Source organism: Chionomys nivalis, chromosome 5, assembly GCF_950005125.1.
Source record: "Chionomys nivalis chromosome 5, mChiNiv1.1, whole genome shotgun sequence".
Lineage (NCBI taxonomy): Eukaryota > Metazoa > Chordata > Mammalia > Rodentia > Cricetidae > Chionomys > Chionomys nivalis.
This window is the reverse complement of record NC_080090.1, coordinates 31,941,587-31,963,086: the sequence shown is the minus strand read 5'-3', so window position 1 is coordinate 31,963,086 and position 21,500 is coordinate 31,941,587. Positions and strand designations below refer to the sequence as shown.

Here is a 21,500-nt window from a genome sequence, read left to right as displayed (position 1 = left end):
CGGGTCGTACACGGCCGCAAAGCGGAAACGTGGTGCTTCACGGGAGCCGGCGCCCGGAAGGTCAGCGTGTGAAGGTGGCAGTAGCAACGCGGGTCTTCCCGCTGTTGCTGTGGGGACCACGGCCGAGCACACAACGCCGGCCTGAGGTGGTAGTGGGAAGCCCACCGCAGTTTGCTGCGACGTCATGGAGGGTGGCGGGGGAAGTGGCAACAAAACCACCGGCGGGTTGGCCGGCTTCTTCGGAGCGGGAGGAGCGGGTTACTCGCACGCTGATTTGGCCGGCGTTCCGCGTGAGTATCAGGCCTGCCTTTGCTACCTTCTCTGACGGCGTCCTGGAACAACTAGAAATTTGCCCCGGTCCTAGTCGCTTTTCCCGCTCGCGTTCACAGGGTTCACCGCCAGGGATGGGGTTTCAAGACTGAGCGAATTTGGGGGTTGGGGATGAGTGGCACGAATCACCGGAAGCTCGTTTATTGTCCTAGTTTCGGGAGGACACAAAATGTCTTCCTTTAGCACCCTTGTCCCTTCTTTTCTCTCGTCGCACGCTTTCCTGTGTTCCTAGTTCTGGAAATAAACATATTTCATATAACAAGCCCATAGTTATTTTTTTCACATGGTCTCTAAAAATATTTCTAAAGTCTAAATAACGTTAGGCGAAAATCCTCTTTTTGAGACAGTTCAGGGAACCAGGAGGAGCTGGGAAATGAGCTAAACTTTAAGAGACTTATAAACAAGAAAGAAGCCAACCAAATTTTGAAAAGGAAGTAAGCAAATGCAAAGCTACAGAGGCATGGATATCATTCTCATAAGTACGTATTTCAGGCTTTTAAGGTTTGGTAATTTTAGAAACTGAGCTGGATATATAAAACTTGGGCCTGAAAGTAACAGGGAGTTGTGAGCGGCCTTTTCTTAAAGTGGGTGTTTCTTCTTGCTAATCCTTGTAGTATTTCTCAAAATCCTTTATACTTAAGAACATAAAGAAAGCCCTTTGTCCTTAATGTCGACACTGAGTCCAGAACGCAGTTTGTGTGTGTCTTAGGTTTTCTCTGTGTAAAGTGGAGGGCACTGCTTAATGTGACAAAGTAATTGCTGCGTGTGTGTGTGTGTGTGTGTGTGTGTGTGTGTGTGTGTGTGTATGAATACTGCTGAGGTGAGCCAGATAACATAAAAAGATGGCCGTTAGTGATAGATGTCATGAAGGAAATAGGACCCTGAGATGATGGTGGAAGGAGGTTATTTGAGAACAGATCAAGAAAACAACTTGGGAGTTGACATTTGAGCTGCGACCTGAATTTAGCAACAAATGTTTGAAAGATGGGACAAACTTGATGGGTTACTTGAACTCATGTTGGGTCCATGTGTCTTTAGCTTTCCAAGGGAGTAAAGTGATAAAAGATTGTAAAAGCAGAGAGGCAGGAAACAGCAGTAAGGAGAAGCGCTTAGAAGCAGGGGTAAGGGGATTGTATTTGATCCAAAGTGTGGATGGAAGCCATTAGGGCTGATTTCCTAGCATCCACAGAGTGAGTTGAGGGGGTAAGAGAAAGTAAGTTAAGAAGCGCTGGTATGAGTGAGATGTGATGCTTGCACTAGGATGCTAGTGTAACAATGGAAAGGCTGGAGTAATAGGACTTCGACTTGGTGGGCAGTCATGGTGAGATACAGAAGGACTCAAATACTAGATTTTAAATCTGTGAAAATTAATTTTTTTTGCTACCTTTTTCCCCTGAAGTTGGTAGAGTTAAAGTTTAACCCTCTGGAAGTTTATATTTTCCATAAGCTTTCTCCTTGTGGTAACTACAAGCAGAATTGTCAATAGTGTGATCTGAAGGCGCTGACTTGATGGACTTATCCACAATCAAAAACGCCAGCCCTACCACTGTTTCCCTGAGAGACTGAGAACTCTTTTGCAATTTGCTTGATCGTCTTGCTAGTTAAAGAAACTACTTTTATGCATGATCTGGGAGAGCAAGTGGATATGGGCACTTTCTGCTGAGCCTGGTGACGTGAGTTGGATCCCTAGAAGCAGACTGGTAGAAGGAAGGGGCTCCAGATGGACCATATGCACTCCAGCACACACAGACACACAAACTCGTAAGGAAATGAGTACATGTTTTTTTAAAAATAAATAAATAATAAAAATAAATAAATAAATAAAAATAAACCAAAACTAATTTTCTGGGAGTGTGATGATCTGACCTGTCAGTGCCAATGTCTTAGGAAAGTGTAGGGCATCAGTGCAGGGAATAGTTCCTCAAGACAATTTCACTTTTATTGAATTTCAAGAAATGTAACAATCAACTGAATCAATCCTATAGGAAATAGTTTAAGGTTTTGTGTGATATGACATTTTGTTTTTTCTCTAGTAACTGGTATGAACCCCCTGTCTCCGTATTTAAATGTGGATCCACGCTATCTTGTTCAGGTAAGATAGAGGTTTTACTGGTTTGATTTGGTGCCCTACTCTACCACCAAGGTCGCACTTAGTGCTGACAAGCGGGAGGTACTCCTGGAGGGCTGGCCTTCCAGTCTCCATGCACTCCTCCACGCCACAGACTCGGGTTTGTCTTGTGCTTCTTCCTGAAACCATTGGTGCTTCTCCTAAGGTGTCTGTTTTATGTAGTGAAAAGAATCACAGTAAAAGTAATCTTTGATTTTTTTTTTCCTTTTTTGTTTTTTTGAGACAAGGATTTTCTGTGTAACCCTAGTTGTCCTGAAAATCATTCTGTAGAGGAAGCTTGTAGGGAGTCTTTCTCTCACCAGCCAGCTTCCAAATAACCACACAGAGATTATTATTAGTTATGGAAGCTTGGCCAATAGCTTAGGCTTGATTCTAACATGTTCTTATAACTTAAATTAACCCGTTTCTATTACTTTATGTGTTGCCATGTGGCTCATGGCTTGTTACTGCATCTCCTACACGTTATGCTTTTTCTGCATCTCTTCGTGATTCTACCCTTCTTCCCAGCATCCTCTGTGCCTGAAAATCCTGCCTAGCCGTTGGCTGTTCAGCTCTTCATAAACCAACCAGAATGACACATCTTCACAGTGTATGAAAAGATTATTCTACAATAGAAACCGCCCTTGAACTCAAAGATCTCATCTGCCTCTGCCTCCTGAATTCTGGGACTAAAGGTGTGCACCACCACTGTCACCGCCCAGTGTAATCTTTGTTTTTAAAGTTTAATCTGAAGTATCAAGGTCCTGAACTAATTACCAAAAGTTGAAAGACCAGTGTTTGGATCTTTCAGGGAACTGAAGTTGATTTAACATCTAAAAATAAATTTTCTATAGTGTTTCCTGTTAAATGGCATTTACAGAATATCTAATGTAATGTCATACTTAGTATATTAAAAAAAAAAGAATGGGTAAATTCTTCAAGGTCAGGAGATCAGGGACAATAGAGGCATGTCCACTTTCTTTACTCCTGAGGATCAGGAACAATACAGGCATGTTCACTGTCTTTACTTACCCTCAGAATTGTCTAGCCAGCACAACAAAAGAAGTGGATTCTGGCCAGCCTTGCTGTGTGTACCTTTAATTCCAGTACTTGGGAGTCAGACAGAGCTGGTTGAAGCTACCTATATAATAAGTCCTTGTCTTTTCAAAAAAGGGGGGGGGGGCACAAAGTGGTGGTATATGCCTTTAGTCTCAGCACAGGGAAGTAAGAGGCAGGTGGGTCTCTTGAGTTCAAGGCAAACTTGGTCCATAGAGTGCATTCTAGGACACCCAGGACTACACAGAGATGCCCTATCTGGAAAAACCCAAAAGGAAAGAAATGTTATCTAGAATGAGAAAGAATCAAAACTGTTTGTAAATAATGCAAGATTCTTAACTACAGTAATTTAAAGAAAAATAAGCAAATCTATTAAAATTAATAAATGAATTTAGCATAGTTGTAGAATGTGAGAGCTATAGACATAAATTAGTCCTGATTCTATACAGTAGCAATGAACACTTCAAAAATAGAATTAGGAAAATGGTTCCTTTTCATTTAGTGTGAAGTGTTCCAGGTCAGTGAGGACTACTTGTAGATAACTAAAAAGAGAGAGAATGGGAAACAGAAGAAAGGAGAAATGACAGGGAAGTCTGGAAACTGGGAGAAAATATTTGTAAAGCACTGAATAGAGGACTTAAAATTCTTACATTTAAGATAAAAGATATGAGTTATAAAATTGCCTTGGGTTGGAATAGATGTTTTCATGAAACCATACAAATGTCCAATTAAATGTAATCACAAATGAGATGCCACTTCATATATATCGAAAAATGCATGTCCTTAACATAGGCTGCCACCAGAAGGTGTGACCCAATTAAAAGTGGGTCTTCCCACTTCAAATGATTTAATTAAGAAAAAAAAATCCCTCCCAGGTATACCCATCTGCTTGGGTTTTAGTTAATTCCAGGTGTAGTCAGTTGACAACCAAGAATAGCCATATCATCATTTATGATTTATAGGCTGGCTATTAGTGCAGACAGTTTTCATTTTGTTTGAATATGATAGCTGAGTTTGCATTAATTATTTACTTATTTTAAAACTAAAATGTTGAAGAACCTGTAATTCGAGGATTTGGAAGGCTGTGGTGGGAATAATTGTAAGTTTCAGGCCAGCCTAGGCTACATAATGAGACTGCCTAAATCTGAAAGAGAAAAGTAGGAAGAAAGTTACAGCTTGAAGCATGATTCATAAAAACTCAGAGACAGATGTTGGGGTTTAACCTAAAGACCAGAAAAACAAAACATCCAGCCATGGCCTCTTAATCTCAACCTCAGTCCAAAAATGGCAATCCTGCCTCCAGGAATCTCAGAATGAGACCGAGATCTGTCTCCTCCCATTTTATATTCCTCTCTACTTCTGGGATTAAGGTTGTGCACCACTGCCACCTGGTTTCTATGGCAAGCTAATTAAAAGTGTGTCACCACTACCTGGTCTGTGCTGGCCAGTGTGGCTGTTTTATTAGAATACAATAGCTGTCCGAGTGCTGTCTTCAGGGAGCACTTATCTTGGTTTTCCTTTTTACCCTTTAGGATACTGATGAGTTCATTTTGCCAACTGGCGCTAACAAAACCCGAGGCCGATTTGAGCTAGCTTTCTTTACCATTGGAGGATGTTGCATGACAGGTGGGTAGTATATTTTTTTTAATGTCCTTATATCCAAGTAGTTAATGGTCCTTAATGTGAAAAATAACTAGAATATTGTTTTCAACTTAAAACATGTATCACATTTTTTATTATATAAAAAAACAAACCAGAAATATAAAGCCTTTTTTTTTTCTTTGGGCTGAATTGTTATGATTCAGGGGCTGCATTTGGGGCGATGAACGGTCTTCGGCTAGGATTGAAGGAAACCCAGAGCATGGCCTGGTCCAAACCAAGAAATGTACAGTAAGTCTATGAAATCTTTTGATCAATTGATGTTTGCATATTAGCTTCTGCTTTGTTGTTTGGTGATTACCACCCTGTGTTAATAAAATGCTTAGAGCTGGAGAGATAGCTCAGAGGTTAAGAGCACTGGCTATTCTTCCAGAGGTCCTTAATTCAATTCCCACCAACCACATGGTGGCTTGCAACATCTGTGATGAAATCTGGTGCCCTCTTCTGGTGTGCAGGCATACATGCAGGTAGAATTCTGTATACATAATAAGTAAATCTTTAAAAAAATAAAATGCTTAGAGAATTCCTCCCGCTTTTTATAGTTGGTTTGGTTTTGTCTTTCTAAAATATAAGAAACCAGATTTCTGTGTGCTTTTCAGAAGAGTAAATTTTGAGATGGTGTCTTCATTCAGCTGAACTATCCCAACCTGGTTTCTTGGCTCATATGTGTTCTGTTCTCCAAACTTGTATGGCATGCTTTTTAAATTGTTGAGTTGCTAATTGGGAAGTTTGATTGGGGGGGGCGGGGCTGTAGCAGTAGAATACTTGATGAAATTAAAGCCATACCTAGCTTTATTAGCTCCTTGTTGACATGCTTCAATTCTGAAACTCTTAAATAAAATTTCTAGATCTTCAAGGTTGTGTGTGTGTCTGTCTGTCTGTCTGTCTGTCTGTCCGTCCATGTGTCCATGTGGATGGGGGTGGGTGCATGTGAAGGCCAGAGGTAAGCCCTAAGGTCTCTCTTCTCAGGAAGCCTGCCCATTACTGAGCTCCGACTTGCAAATGTAATGCTCTGCCAGAAGATGGCAGCATGTGTGCTGGAGTTAGACCTAGGAGACCTTAAAGGCACCAGCATTTTCCCTGTTCCTGTCACTGCTTAAATCCCTGCATCAACAAGCCAAAATAGTGTGATACCTGTGAACCCTAACTCTTCTACAACAACCGTCAGCCATGACCAGTCATACCCAGTTCTTCTCTTGTATTGTTTTGAAACAAATCCCCAACCAATGTTATATATGAATTTAGAAGTAAGAAATATCTTAGAAAAAGATACTGTACTTCAGTTTTGAAAACAATAGCAATATGATCTTTCTTGTCTTCCCATATTGGAAAACAGCATTTAATAGTAGAAAAAAGGTAAAATTTACAGCCAAGAACATTGTGTATAGCTTCAGAATCCTAGTTTAATGACTTAGGATTTTGTGATTTTGAGTAAACTTCTCTACTTTGTGCCTTGCAGAGTTGTGGAGAGATGATAGAAGTGAGAACTAGGTAAAGACTCAATAAATGGAAATGTACCAGTGTAGTAATGAAAAATAATAGTTTTTAAGCTTGTTATAGATTATGTACTAAACTTATGATGTGTTAGTAACTATATAACTAATTAGAAAATACATTTCTCTGGGCTGGAGAAGATGGCTCAGAGGTTAAGAGCACTGGCTGCTCTTCCAGAGGTTCAAGTCCCTCACAACCACCTATGAGATCTGGTGTCCTATTCTAGCATGCAGGCAGACAGAACACTGTGTATATATAATAAATAAGTAAATCTTAAAAAAAAAAAAAAGAAAAGAAAATACATTTCTCCATAGCCATTCTAAATAACATTTTGAAAGCAAACACATTTTTATTGCTATGTATCTTTGAATTCTTACTGTTTGTGGTTATAGTCTGTCAGTTCCAGTAGTAGTCAGCCATCGCAGACACATTCCTGTAATGGTGTTACACTGCTGGGAGAGTAATATGTGGTCTTCACCTGGTTGCTGCATTGCTGTTCTGGTGGGCTGTGACTCTGGTGTAAGACGCAACTGTGCTTCCTTGAGAGTGTGCTAAGCATTCATTTTGACTGCTTAGTTCTAGTGCGGGAGCAGACAATACTTTCTCCGTGTATTCTGGGAGTGAAGCCGTTCCCTCTCTTCAAGTTGGCTTTGCATTGTATACACTCCTGTCCTTTCCCTTGATTCTACTTGATATTCTGAAAATATATTCTCTTTCCCAAGAGAAAATCAAACCCTTGTCAGTTTCAGTGACAGTTTAGTTTTACATAGATCAGTTTGTAAAATGCATTTCAGGCTGTAATTCAAAGCCTTTGTATTTAATCTGTCTTGAATAACTTTATATCTTTACTTACAGGACTTTAGTCATTGCCCAGAGTGTTGGAAACTTTTTATTATGACCCTCATATATGTAAAGTAACAGCCATTTTTATTAAAATCTTAGGTAATATTAACGTGTACCTTAAAGTTACAAAAACAGGGAGGCTTGGGTCTAGGTGTTTTAAATAGTTACTATTATGATTTATAAATACCATAATAGCGAATATAATGATCTAGAGAAATAATGATCCTAAATACATTTTTTTCTTGTTCTTCCTTGGTAGGATTTTGAATATGGTGACTAGGCAAGGGGCACTTTGGGCTAATACTCTAGGTTCCCTGGGTAAGTATAAATCTTGTTCAATGAATCTTTTGTTTTGAGACAAGGTATCATGTGGCTGAGTCTGAAACTTGTCTATATAACAAGTCTCAAGCTTGTTATCTAGTTGAGGATAAACTTGGAATTCTGATCCTCCTGGTCCTCCTTCCAAGTTTTGAAATTACAGGTATGCACTCGGGATACTGCATACCCAGGGCTGCATGCATGCTAGGCAAACACTTTACCACCACAAAGAAAGAATGTGTAGTTATGAGCAATTTGGTCACCCAAAATTTTGGTTCTAGGCTAAACAATTAACGTTTAAATCCACTCTGGTAATTATTTTAGCTATCATCTGTGAAAAGATTTGTAAGTGCTGCTTTACTTGTCTAAATAGTGTGCTAAGTAAAACCCTGTTTTAAACTGAATGATGTCCAAGGCATAGGGTTGTACCTGCTAAGAAAGGCTCGAAGTCCTGCAGTGAGACGTGACAGATCTGCACAGACCTTTTGCTTTGTTTCCTAATAGCCTGTTGAGTGGCCTGTAGATTCCAGAACCTGAATGGCAGGGCTGCAGTAAGCCTTTGTAAATAAGGAAAGCAGTCTCAGTTACAGGCAGGGTAATTTAGTGCTGCTTAGTCAGAGTCTGGTGCCTTCATTACCTGTTAATTATGAGTAGTTTGTTCTTTTGATTGCTGGTGACTTACCTGTGGCCCATATGCCTTACCATCTGAGGTTTATAGTGTACAGACAAGCTGACCTTATGGTGCTCTTCCTACTTGCTGCAGAGTAAGAGAAAGTGCAGACAAGATTGTTGAAAACACAAAGGCCTCCATTGTAACCTTGTAACATTGTAACCAAGTAAGATTCTAACCTTGACTATGGTATTTGGAAGCAGTACATTTTGACACCATAAAGCCAAATTCACACTTTTTATTCTGACAGATGGCAGCTTTGATGTTCTGCTTATGTCTACAACCATGAAATACCTGCTTACACACACAAGTCATGGTCCTCTGCTCTTTTGTAATTGCTTATATACTTGGGAAACTCAGCAGTCCATGCCTGTATTACAACTTTCTCGTTTTTAGCACTGAAAATTCTACATTCGATAAAACCCCACGTTCCTAGACAAAGTGGAATAGATGGTCATTCTGTTGGTTACTGTTTTTCAATTGTAATGTCATATGACTAGTCACAATGGTATTACATGATCAGTTTCAGTTGAATATGCTTAACAAAAAGACAGCTTTCATAAAAGTAGAGAGAAGTTGCACAACAGGCAAAGGATAAGACTGTGTTTGATGGATTGTTGGAAAGGCAAGTATAACTAGGTTTGTTTTGAGCCAGGATCTCTCTTTAGTTTTAGTTAGCTTGCTATGTTGTTGATGCTGGCCTGAACACAAGAGATTTACCTGTCTCTGCCTTTAGTAAGTATACTCCTTTGGTATTAAAGGAGTATACTACCCATGTAGCAATGATTTTGAAACATGGTAAGAAAGTGTTATAGCATTGTGCCTGATAAATGTAGGTAAAGTACATGTAAAGGTTTGAATGAAGGTACTGTAAAACTTAAGGGTTTTGTATCATGTGGAAGTCAGACCTCAAATTCTTTTATTGATCTTGTGTGCGAGGTTTTTGTTCATTTGGGGAGCAGGTGACAGAATTTTACTGGGTGGACTAGGATGTGGCGTGTAGACTAGGCTGGCCTCTAACTCATGGAGATCTGCTTTCCTCTGCCTCGTAAGTGCTAGTATTAAAGATGTGTCACTGTTGGCTATATTGTTTTCCTATAATAGAAACATATAAGTGTTTTAATTAAAAAATATAACAGCTACTTGAGGTCGAGCATAAGTAAAATTTTGAAATATTTTTCTTGGACTCTACAGTAATATTTTCTAAAAATAGCATTTATTCTACATCTTTGTATAATCAGTCAGTTGTGTGCTACTATATATATGTGCCAGCTTTATGTATCAGTGAATGTAGGTCTTCCTGGCTTTTTTGTTTGTTTTGTTTTTGAGACGGGATTTCTCTGTGTAGCCCCGGCTATCCTAGAACTTGCTTCATAGTCCAGGCTGTCTTTGAACACAAGAGATCCGCGTACTTCTGCCTCCCTAGTTCTGGGATTAAAGGTGCACCACCATTGCTGGCATATTCATAGCTGTCACTGTGGTCTTCTGTATTATGGAAAGTTCTTGTCTGGATCAGTGCAATGATGCAGATGTTTTTGGGGGACATTTTGTTTTTAGATTTTTTTTTTCTATTAGAAGCAGTGATCCAGTGATGTATGTGTTTGGGTGTGCATACCTACTATGATTATCATGTTAACTTTTACCACTGATCTGTTTCTGCTGTAGCCTTGCTCTATAGTGCATTTGGTGTTATCATTGAGAAAACACGGGGTGCAGAAGATGACCTCAACACAATAGCAGCCGGAACCATGACGGGAATGTTGTATAAATGTACAGGTAGGCAGTACTGAATGAAGAAGTGAAATTTGTTTTTATCTATAATATTCAGAGAAAATTATGTGTAATATAAATGTGTGTATGTGTTTGTTTACAACGCAACCTAGTACACTAACCTTATGGTTATTAAGGGTTTTATTGTTTTCTTGTTGGTTTAACCTTGTAAGCTGACCTCGAATTTAACCATCCTGCCTTACCCTCCTGAGTACTAGAATTACAGGCTGTACTACACTATGCTCGGTATTTGTCCCTCCCCAGCTCCTGGCAATCTCATACTCTACCTTTGTTATCTCGTAATTGTACCTGACTAGGAACGCTACAGTCTTTGTCCTTTTATGACTGCCATACTGTTTAACTGAGCGTTCTTCGTGACATCCATGTTATATTGTGCTTCTAAATTTCCTCCTTTCTGCCTCTGTCCCCCATCAGATAATGAAGGGCTCTGTCTGTGAGTCATCTAATTTACAAACCTGAAGAGAGTAAGATCACAGTACCTTTTTCTGTAAACAAGGTGAAATTAAGGCAAGATAAGCTGTCTTTACCTGCTGCCTTTCTTTTATGATGTACGCAAAGCAAATCCTAATCTGACTCAAAAGTCCCATTGCTTTTTGCTTTTTTTTTTTCTTTTTCTGTACCACATTGTTTCTTGGATAGAGTAATAATGGAAATTTTTTAAAAAAGAAAGGGGTAATAGTTGAGCGGGGCCTGAAAAATCGACTGAATTTCAGATGTATCTCTTAGTCACATACCCATGAAAAAGGTGTAGGACCCAAGTCTGGAAGAGAGTTTTAGGTTTGGAACATAGGAAGCCATAATTTAGGTTAAAAGTCACGAGAGATGTTTGAATAAAGAATTACTAGAATTGGTCTGGAGAGATGACTTGACACTTGACTGCTCTTCCAAAGGACCTGGGTTTGAGTCTCAGCTCCCGCAAGTGGCTCACAGCCATCTGTAACACAGCCAGTCCTCTATAGTTACTGCTTACATGTCATGTGCGTACTCACATGCAAGCAAAACACTAGTATACAATCAGTGGAAGAATTATTATAGTCATGCTGTGGGAGGTTGATAGAAATGTGGTTAGAAGGTAGAAGCATAAAGTCAAAGTAGAGCTGGGCGGTGTTGGTGTTGGCGCACACCTTTAATCCCAACACCGGGGAGGCAGAGGAAGGCGGACCTCTCTGAGTTCAAGGCCAGCTGTGTGAGTGCCAGGACAGTTTCCAATGCTACACAGAGAAACCTTGTCTCAAAAAACCCAATTATATAAATAAGTAAAGTCAAAATAGTTAAAGAATACTACTAATGATGTTTAAGGTTTATGATATTAGCCTCAACTCAAACGACAGGCGATAAACTTCACAACTGATGAAGAAGTGAGGGAAAGGCACATATTAAAGACGGTTGGATTATGCTGGAAGTGTAACTTAGTTGTCTGAGTACTTGCCTAGCATACATGAAGTTTTGCTGGGTTAGATTTTCAGTGCTGCATAAAACCGGATGTCATATACAAGTGTAATCAAAGTACTCAAGGTGGAGAATCAAAAGTTCAAGGTCATTTTTAGCTGTTTAGGGAATTTGAGATCAAGCTTACCTCAAGACATTGTCAAAAAACAAAGCAAATAAAAATCTAGTTTGTAACATGGTAAAAAAAAAAATTGTATTATTAGTTGACTTGCTTTGCTGACCGAAATGTCTGACAAAAACAACGTGAAGGAGGGAGTGTTTATTTGAATTGAATGTTGCTGAGTGGGTAAGGCCTGTAGCAGCAGAGCAGTTCGTGTTATAGCTTGCCAGGAACAAAGGAACAGTGGCAAACAACTGGCTTTCTCCTTTTCTCCTTTTCTTTTGTCTAGCTCCCTGCCTATGGGATGGTGCCACTGTCCTTCAGGATAGAATTTTCCTCTTCACTTAATCCTCTGCAATGCCCTTAGAATCAGTCAAATTGACAGTAAAAAATTAACCATCACAGTGTGACTTTGAATGGCACATATTCTGGCTCGCTCAGCACCGTACCTTATATGTATACAGTCTCTTTAAGGCAAGAGAAAACTCAATAAAGTATGTCAACTGTTTTTTACTCCCATAGTACTGCGTCCTTTTAGAAAAGTGATGTTTTGTCTCATTTTATGTCTCCCAGTGATTCTTGGTCATTCGGGCAACTTTCCTGTAGACATTGCTTTTATTTAGTGGAGTGAGTTGTATAGTAGAACCCTGTTCAGATCTTGTGAAAGTTTTTATAAATCCTAATTAATGTCTGGTATATTATAAACTACTTGGGAGAAAGGTGAACACTTAATTCTGCAAGTTAAAATAGGCACATTCAAGCTTATGATGAAATGGGAATACCATTTAGAAGCTAAGACTTAGAAGTCCAGTTAATTCTTAGCTGTTAACTGATCCTTGAGGCTCACTCTTCTACTTGATTTGATCTCTTGATACTTTGAAGACTCCAGAGTAGACCATTCTTTCATCTGACTTTTACTTCTCATTTAAGGGTCTTTATTTTTCATGTGCCCTTTTTTTCACATGCTCTTTCCAATTTTTTTTTTTTTTTTACAAATTCTCACCTGTTTCTGTTTATATGTGGCTTTCTTGAGACCTCCCTTAAACACTGTAGCACATGAAAGTTCTGTCCTGCAGAGTAAGTTGATGAATGCCAGATTACTTAAGAAAAACATCTGTATATTAAAAGTGATAATAGCTATTGTCAAAGTGACCTTTGAAGAGTTTATGTACCATTATCAGTTTGAAGTATCATCTACCCATTTTAAGCTTTATTTTTATTATTTTAGTTAATGTGTACTATGTTAATGCCTGCATGGGCATATGGAAGACACCCTAGGTGTTAAAACCCCTAAAGCTGGAGTTACAGGTGGTTGTGGCTGCCTGCTGTAGATGGTGGGAGTCTAACTCCATCCTCTGGAAGTTGATGAACTCTACAAGTGTTCTTAATCATTAAGCCATGTCTCCAGCCCTACCATTGCTTTGAAATGAATGTAAACTGGTGAAAGATATTTTTGTTGTTATTGTTAGGTTTAGTTTCAAGACAGTGTCTAGCTCTGTGAACGAGGCTGGCTTCAGACTTATGGGAACACCCCACATGTAAGCCAAAAATAGTGTCTTGTGTCTCACTTTGTTTTTCCCTAGTTGGTGATAAGATTGAGCAACTTCTGTTATTTATTACCATTGTAATTTCCCTGAAGCTCTTTCTTCTTTCTTACTGGGTGTGCCTTTAATTGATTTTAAACATTATGGCGATTAGCCTTTTACCTATTACATATTACGTATGATATGTGAAATTTTACCTACTTTTAAGCTGGGCTTAAGACATTTCTGTTCAACTACTATCTATCTCAGGGCACTGAGATTGTCAAGGCCAACCTGGACAATTTCTTTATTTCAAAAAGTAAAGATAGGATCAGGTTATCACTCATGGGTAGAATGCTTGCCTGTCATTCATGAGACTCTAGGTTCAATTTCCAGTTCCTCGGGGGTAAAAAATCTTTTTAATTTGATACTTTAAAACGACAGTAATGGAAAAGGTCATTAAGGGGTACTTTGGAGTGTGCATTTGAATTCTGTAGGTCTCACGTTTAGTTTTGACATTGGTAAAGAGAACCATTAACTAATGGTAACCCTGATACTTCTAAATTTGAGGTACTGACTTTGAATATCCTTTCACTAATGTTACTTTATGAACTGACACTGTTATGGAAAGCTAAGACTAACAGAAGGCATTAGCAAAGAAAGCAGACTCACTCTTCGTTGACTTCTTTGGCTTCTCAAGTACAAGCTCACTCTAAGATGTGTGCTTGTTGATAGCGAATTAGCTGTTCTTATCACGGTAGAATGTGATCATTATTGAATGCTTTCTTGTGTTACATGGAATCTAACTCCCAAACTTTAGGAAAAAATAGCACAAACATTAGACTAGGTTAAAATTATGATCCCCTCCCCCAATCTTTTTGAAACTATATCTCTTGTAGCCAAGGCTGGTCCCCAGCTCACTCTGTATCCAAAGATAGACTTGACCTCCTGATCCTCTAGCCTCTGCTTCCCAGGTGCTAGATTTTCAGGCCCGTGTCACCATGCTTAGCTTGAGTTTTTCCTTCTGCTCTAGGAGCTCCATAATGATTTACACACTACACTAAAAGTGTTTTTACACTGAGTGTCGAGTCCTTGAATCTAAGAAGTTGAAGTTCTGTGTGTTTTCTGCCACACAAAGCTTGTTCCTGTGGTCGGTCCTCCTGAGTTTAATCAGAAATTAAACTCTTGTTGTAGTGACTTCAATGTGAACTGATATTGAGATTTTTGGTCAGCAGATATCATCAACTGTTCCACAATTGCAGTTGCTCAGTTTCACAATTGGCAATTCTTGTCACTTGACATAGTATTTGTCTTAAAGCAAATTTGGTACATTTTTAGGTTTAAGGTTACCAGCAAACAGGAAATAGCATGGTGTTGTACCTTGTTTGAGAAGATGAAGACCGTATGTGGGTGACTTGGAGCTTCCACACCCCCTCCCTTTGGACTAGGAAGTAACTCTTACTCACTTTGAGATCTATGTGTCATGAGTAGTAACACTGGTCTTGAGTTTTGTGTGAGCTCCTATTTTTACTTATTTAAAGCCTAGTGTGGTGGTTTGTACATGTGATCTCAGCACTGGAAATACCAGGCCTTTGGGAGGTATAATGCTGGGATTATAACCTTGGATTAGAGAAATGTGCTACTCTACCCAATTTATGGGGTTTCATATTCTAGGCAACTAACTACACTGCCAACTGAGTTGTATCTCCCAGCCCCCCGGGAGCTCTGTTTGTGTATCTGTGTATGTAAAACAATCTGTTTTGAATATAGAAAGCTGCTCTTATTCACACACATCTCGGGAAGACATGGAATTCTATGATTCTTTTGAAGTTTTATGTGTGTGGAGTAAAGTACAACTTGATATTTGAAATGAATGAACAACTAGAACTCAAAGTAGTGTATCATGCACAGTAAAGCAGTCATATAAACAAAGGTACCTTTCAGAGGCATAAATGTAGAACATATGTTGTTATTTAATCTGTTCAAACAGAAATGCATTAATAGTGAATTCATCTATTGAGTCTGGATGTGATAGTTAACCATTTTAAAAATTATAGGGCAGGACCACAACATGGCTCAGTAGGCAAAGGCATTTGCTGCTAAACCCAGTGACCTAAATTGAATCTCTGGGACATACATAGTGAAGGAGAAAACTAGCTCCTACAAGTTTCCCCTTTGACCGACACACAAACCATAGCACATGCACACCTGCATCCAATAAGTAAATGTATTGCTTCATTAAAGATTGTGATATATCTTACAGAACATATTGCTCAATGAACTGTGTCCTAGCAGAATTTGATGTTTTCTCTTTACCCAAACAGTTTTTATCTAACTCTTGGGACTTTGATTTGTATATTTATTTTCTCTGTGTGTATATACCTAAGCACTCGGAGGTCAGAAGATGACTTCGGGAAATTGGCTTTTTCTCTTTCTACCATTTGAGTCCTAAGAATCGATTTCTAGTTGTCAGGCTCAGAAGCAAACACCTCTACCTGCTGAGGTATCTTTCTGACCCTTATTTGTATTTGAATCTTGTTTCATATACCTATGTTTATAACATTCAGAATTCTCAAAAGATAAAAGTAAAGTAACCCAAGTATCTATTAATGGGTGAATGGATACCCAATGAACTGTATTATTAAGCCTTTGAAAAGCAAGGGAATGCTGACATAGACAATAGCATGGATGAATTAAGAACATTGTACTAATTAAGGTAAGACGATCACAAAAGGACAAATACTGGGTGACTCTATTTAATAAATTACCTACGAAGAATAGTCAAAATCACTGAGATAAAACAGTAAAGGGGCAGGAAATGAGGAGTTACTCTTTAATACTTTGTTTTGCAAGGTGAAAAAATTCCAGATGTGGATATTGTTGTAAGTAACACAATATGGGGCAAGAGAAACAGCTCAGCAGTTAAGACCACTATGGCAGAGAGCCTGGGTTCAGTTCCTAGCACCTGCCTTGGGTGTTTTACAATTGCCTGTAATTCTAGCTTCAGGGTGACTCTCTGGCCTCTGAGGGTACCTACATGGGCTAGGATACTATACTGAGGGTATGCATGTGCACATACACAATTTAAAATAAACTTATTTTAAAAACTATGCAAATGTTTATTATCATTGAGCTGTATACTATATGCATGCCCCACAATTTTATTTACTTTTTCAGTGCTGGAGATTGTCCCTAGTACTTGTACATGGTAAGCATTGACTTTTCCACTGAGCAACACCCTTAGTCACTGTACCAATTTCTGGTGGGAGGCAAGTGAAGGCAAGATCTCCTGTAGACCACGCTAACCCCATACTTCCTGTGTAACCAAGGAGGGATGGCATTGAACTGCTGGTTTTCTTCAACTACTAGAATGCTGAGATTATAGGCATGTACACCATACTAATTGTATATGGTATTGGGTATGGAATACATGGTTTTATTGATGCTGCCGCTAGGCAAGCATTTGTCAGCTGAACTATACCCCCAGCCTTCTTTACCAGTTTTTAAAATGAATATTTTAAATGAAACTTCCAAAAGCCAAAAAAAAAAAATGCATGTAAATTAATTTTGTTCCTCTAAAGCAGGAATCAGCTAAAACTGTTTCACCAGGGCTGGAGAGCTGGCTCAGCGGTGAGCCATTAAGAGCTCTGGCTGTTTTTCCATAGGACCTAGATTCAATTCCCAGCACCCACATGGCAGCTTATGATTGTCTGCAACTCCAGTTTCAGGGGAGTTGCACATCAATGCACATGACGTTTACCTTTTTTAAAAATTGTTGTTAAAGTACCTATATAATGAATGGCCTTTGCCCTTCAGAGCCTAAAATTTCTTACTATCTGCCTGTTAAAGAGTTACAATTCTTTGTTATAAATTGACATTTTAATAAATTAGCTCTGCTGTTAACCAGTTCTGTATCCCAGAAACAAGGCACTTAAGTGTTCTGACCCATGTTTTCCTGTCTCTTCAGAAGAACTGGGTAAGAAGTGATCAGAAGATGGGAAGTAAATGAAACACAAATCTTCATGTTTGTTTTACTTCATTGAACAATGGTATTGTTTACTTTGTTGTTAGCAAGTGTATTGCTGACCAACTTCCTGGTCTGAGCTAGACAGCTTCTCAGTTTTAAAAAAGTCTAAAATAGGGGTCCCTTAGTTTGTTATTGTTGTTCTGTTTTGGTTTTTTAGCAGCCATTTGGTAAAACCCAAAATTTAAAGTGTTAAAAATTAGAACTTGGGGAGCTATGTGTGGTGGTGTATGGCCTGAACCACAGCATTTGGGAGCCTTAGACTGGCAGATCTCTTGAGTTTGAGGCCAGCCTAGTCTGGTGTGTGTGATAAAAGACTGCTCTTAAGCTAGGGTTGGGTATGTGACTCATGCATGCTGCCTGTGTTTGCTGTCCTCTTAGGTTTTTTTCCCCTACCTTTAAAGAATGAATGTTATTAGTTTGAACTAAACTTTTGTTTTTTGTTAGAAAATGAATGTTTTCTGGGGAATCAGTTATTTTTAAGTCACACTTATTGTGCATTGGTATCCAAAGATCTTAAAGCTTTATAGGTCCCATTGAAGTTTTGTAGTCCCTAATATATAAACTAAGAACATCCCCAGGGAAGATTGTTGTTTTAAATTTGAAAAATAGTGTGGAATCTCTTGCACAGAGGTCACTCAGAAACCATGTTCTTAGAGCACATAGTCAATTGTCAGAAATGATTTACAGCGGTTTTTTTTTCCAGCCCAGTGGCTGGCCATGTATGCAGCTACACCCCAGCACTAAGTGAATAGACAACCTTTTGGATCAAAAAGGCCTTGGAGGGTGTTGGGAGGCAACTTGTACAGAATTAAATGTTTGGTTATATGAAGTAGTTACTTTCCATTACCTGCCCTTTGTCATTTCTCTACTAACTGGGAAGAGCACCTTTGCTTTATCTTGATTTTGAGTGGGGTTTTGAGATTTGTATTTTGGTTGCCTACTTAGAGAGCCTTCATTAAACCCAAATTTAGATCTAATAACTGTTTTTTCTTGTAGATACCTTTATTTTTCTATGTGTGTATTTCCGTTATATGATTTTGTTCTAATAAAAGTTAGTGTCCAGCTCTACAGCTTTTTCTTAATTTATTAGCCAAAGACACAACATTGGACCTTATTAAGCTAAGTGGATTAAGTTGACAAGATAAGTATGTTATTTTCCAAATTTTATCGATTCTAAACCACGCTGAATGGTTGTACGTTCAACTTCAGTGTTACAATCCAAATACAAGATGGCAGAGACGGGAACTTAGAAATGTCTCCCTTGACTTGACAATTTTAACTGTTTTTGTGTGTGGGTTTTGTACCTGCATGTGTGCATGTGAACCATGTGTGTGCCTGGTGCCTGACATGGCTATGAGCCACCATGTGGGTGCTGGAAATTGAACCCAGGTTAATAAGCCGTCTTTCCACCTCCCTTCCCCCATTTACTTTGATTTTTTTTTTCTTGTTTTTTAATCCCTCCCACACATTTGACAGCAGCTAGAGGTGTCTGCACTTTCTCTTTAAGGGGGACATTTCAAGCATTTCCATGGAAGCCTGACAATCTAAGTAGGTCAGCTATCATAGCCTTCAGACCAGAGACTCTGGAGGGGTGTAGCCCTCTATCAGCTGAGGCCATCTGGTAGGCCCAGTGAAAGAGGGTTAGTTCTGCCATTCTAACTGAACCAAATTGTCACTGAAATGATAGAGTTGACGGTTGTTGAGCTCCTCTACTATTTCCATTTTTTTGGTGCCAAGGCACATGTGGAGGTCAAAGAACAGTTTTCTCCCACCATGTGGGCTCTGAAAACCAAATTCAAGTCAGGTGCCTTTAAAGCCCACTGAGCCATCTCCCTGGGCCCCCTCACCTTTGTCTTCTTAAGACAGGACTCAGACAGACACCTGTAAGCTCCCTGAGATTTGGGTATCTAGTTATTGTGCAGCTGCACCATGCCTTGGTCTCTTTAAGTGTCTTTGGGAAACCCCATTCTGGTGGAGTTTCTTCTCTTTACTATATAAAAGTTATATAATCCTGAATGATTGGGTCATTTCCTATTTTTAAGAAACTTCTGAGTCACTTTCTCTTAATAGATTTGAGGGTTATTTTCAAACAACTGAAACTTTATTTCTGCATTTCAGATTAAATACCTATGATAATTTTTCCCCCACATGAAAACTTTGTTGACAAGTACAAATAGCTCAAAAAGTCTAATCCTGAATTCTTTCTCAACTAGTCTGTTATGGTCAGTGCTTAGGTTAATGAGATTGACACATCAGTGCAGGGGGGAGGTTGTCCCTGTGTGTGGGCTCAAAGCTTATTTTTATCACTACTGCTTGAGTCCTCAAATATTTAAGGACCTGTCCAGAGTCCGAATGCTGACGATACAGTTTCCACATAGGCTGTTCCCCTTGTTTACAGTCTTAGATCCAGTGGCGGTGCTTGTGACAACGTAAACTCTTAACGAGGAGATGGAATGACTGATGTGTTTGAATTCCCGTGGTTACTGGTTGGATTGGAAAGCACATCATCAGTCTTGAGGATCTTGGGTACAAATCATGAAAAGTATGAACAAGTCATCAATTCTAAAATACAAAAGATGCATTGTATGATTTGGGAAGTTATATCCTGAATTTAGTAATGGCTTAAAACTTTACTCCTGCTTGGAGTAGAGTTTCTCCATGATAGCTTTATATTTTACGACACTTTATCCCACTTTTATTTATTCCACTTTTCTAACCCTTGATGCTAGGACATGAAATATATAAGGTTGTTTGTTTTCCTCCTCTCCCCAGGTGGTCTTCGAGGAATGGCACGCGGTGGCCTGGCAGGACTGACACTCACCAGTCTCTATGCGCTGTATCACAACTGGGAGCACATGAAAGGGTCCCTGCTCCAACAATCACTCTGAAGACCTTGCCACCTCAGGATCCGGGGGACATTTCACAGTCATCCAGACAGACTAATAAGTCAGTCTGGAGTAGCTTTCTCTCTTGTACTACAATTACTTTGAACAATTGGAGACTCTGATTTGCTGTGACAAAGATCATGGATGGTTAGCCTGGACTGCACTGCGTGCCCTTAGTGAGTGGAAGCCAAACCCTTTGGTGGCTCACTGAGTATGTGTTCTCCTTTGGAGATGGTCTTACACCTGTTTCTCTCCTGCCCCCAAATTGGAAAGCCACTTACTCTCCAAATTCAGGCTGTACTTATTTTCAGTGCTTTTATCACCATGTTTATCAGTTAAAAATCTAAAGCGAATGTTGCCCTGTATTCCAAATAAAAGGTGAAAATAGAACCAAAGTCATAATTGTGAAAGGAGATGGCTTATTGGGTAAATCACTTGCTGCACAAGTGTGAAGACCTGAGTTTGGATCCCCAGTAGGTCTGGCAGCCTGCCTATGACCTACCCCAGTGCTCAGGAGGCAGTGACAGGATCCTTGGAACAAGCTGACTAGCTAGGTTCAAGTGAGATTTGGCTCCTGGTACCTAAGGTAAAGAGTACCTGAGAAAAACCCTACTGTTGACATCTGGCAAGAGAACACACGTGCACAGATAACTGCTGGAGTCTAAAGCGACAGCCTTTTTTTCCTGCTAGAATTGGCCCAAAACAACGTGTCTTTGTGTTTCTGGTGAAATGAAGGACTACTGACAGCTAAAATGAGATTTTTCTCCCAAGGGCTACTGACAGCTAAAATGAGATTTTTCTCCCAACCTAGCTGACATTAAACAACCTCAAGATACTTTAAGTTAATCATTAGAGTTGTGGTATGCTAGAAAGAACACTCTGTCCCAACAGCTGACCTTCACTCTATATGGTAACTCTTGGGGAATAAATAAGGGCTGGAAGGTTTCTAAGAAGCCTGGGAAAACTAAAGTGGAAAAGTGACAACCACATAACTGTGCTGCAGGGTACATACCGTGATAAATTACTAAGTAACCTCTGGCTACATGGTTGAGAAAAATACACTAGGACCTTTTTTTTTGGTTTTTTGTTTGTTTGTTTGTTTTTCGAGACAGGGTTTCTCTGTAGCTTTGGTGCCTGTCCTGGAACTAGCTCTTGTAGACCAGGCTGGCCTCGAACTCTCAGAGATCCACCTGCTTCTGCCTCCTGAGTGCTGGGATTAAAGGCGTGCGCCACCACCGCCCGGCTACA

General features: G+C 39.5%; 1 protein-coding gene and 1 non-coding gene across 3 annotated transcripts; both read left to right on the top strand.

Moving 5' to 3' along the window:
• Positions 1–49: 49 nt before the first annotated feature.
• On the top strand, positions 50–21,327 carry LOC130875105 (mitochondrial import inner membrane translocase subunit Tim23). Of its 2 annotated transcripts, none has more exons than XM_057770788.1 (7): positions 50–290; positions 2,364–2,422; positions 5,026–5,119; positions 5,299–5,383; positions 7,749–7,807; positions 10,143–10,253; positions 12,107–12,208. In XM_057770788.1, exons 1-7 carry the CDS (start codon positions 185–187, stop codon positions 12,163–12,165), a joined length of 573 nt encoding a protein of 190 aa, XP_057626771.1. In that variant the 5' UTR covers positions 50–184; the 3' UTR covers positions 12,166–12,208. The 2 variants fall into 2 exon arrangements, with proteins under 2 accessions (XP_057626771.1, XP_057626770.1); XM_057770787.1 differs by lacking the exon at positions 12,107–12,208 and adding an exon at positions 20,140–21,327 and having other exon boundaries at positions 54–290.
• On the top strand, positions 7,048–7,244 carry LOC130875295 (small nucleolar RNA SNORA74). Its single transcript, XR_009057221.1, has one exon. It is a non-coding gene; the product is annotated as a small nucleolar RNA SNORA74 (small nucleolar RNA).
• Positions 21,328–21,500: the final 173 nt, after the last annotated feature.

Bases quoted from the DNA above. Each gene is read 5' to 3' on its own strand.
- LOC130875105 (XM_057770787.1), top strand. From the start codon at position 185: ATGGAGGGTGGCGGGGGAAGTGGCAACAAAACCACCGGCGGGTTGGCC. The intron at 5,120-5,298 runs GTGGGTAGTATA...GTTATGATTCAG, and splicing joins TGGAGGATGTTGCATGACAG to GGGCTGCATTTGGGGCGATG. The intron at 7,808-10,142 runs GTAAGTATAAAT...TTTCTGCTGTAG, and splicing joins TAATACTCTAGGTTCCCTGG to CCTTGCTCTATAGTGCATTT.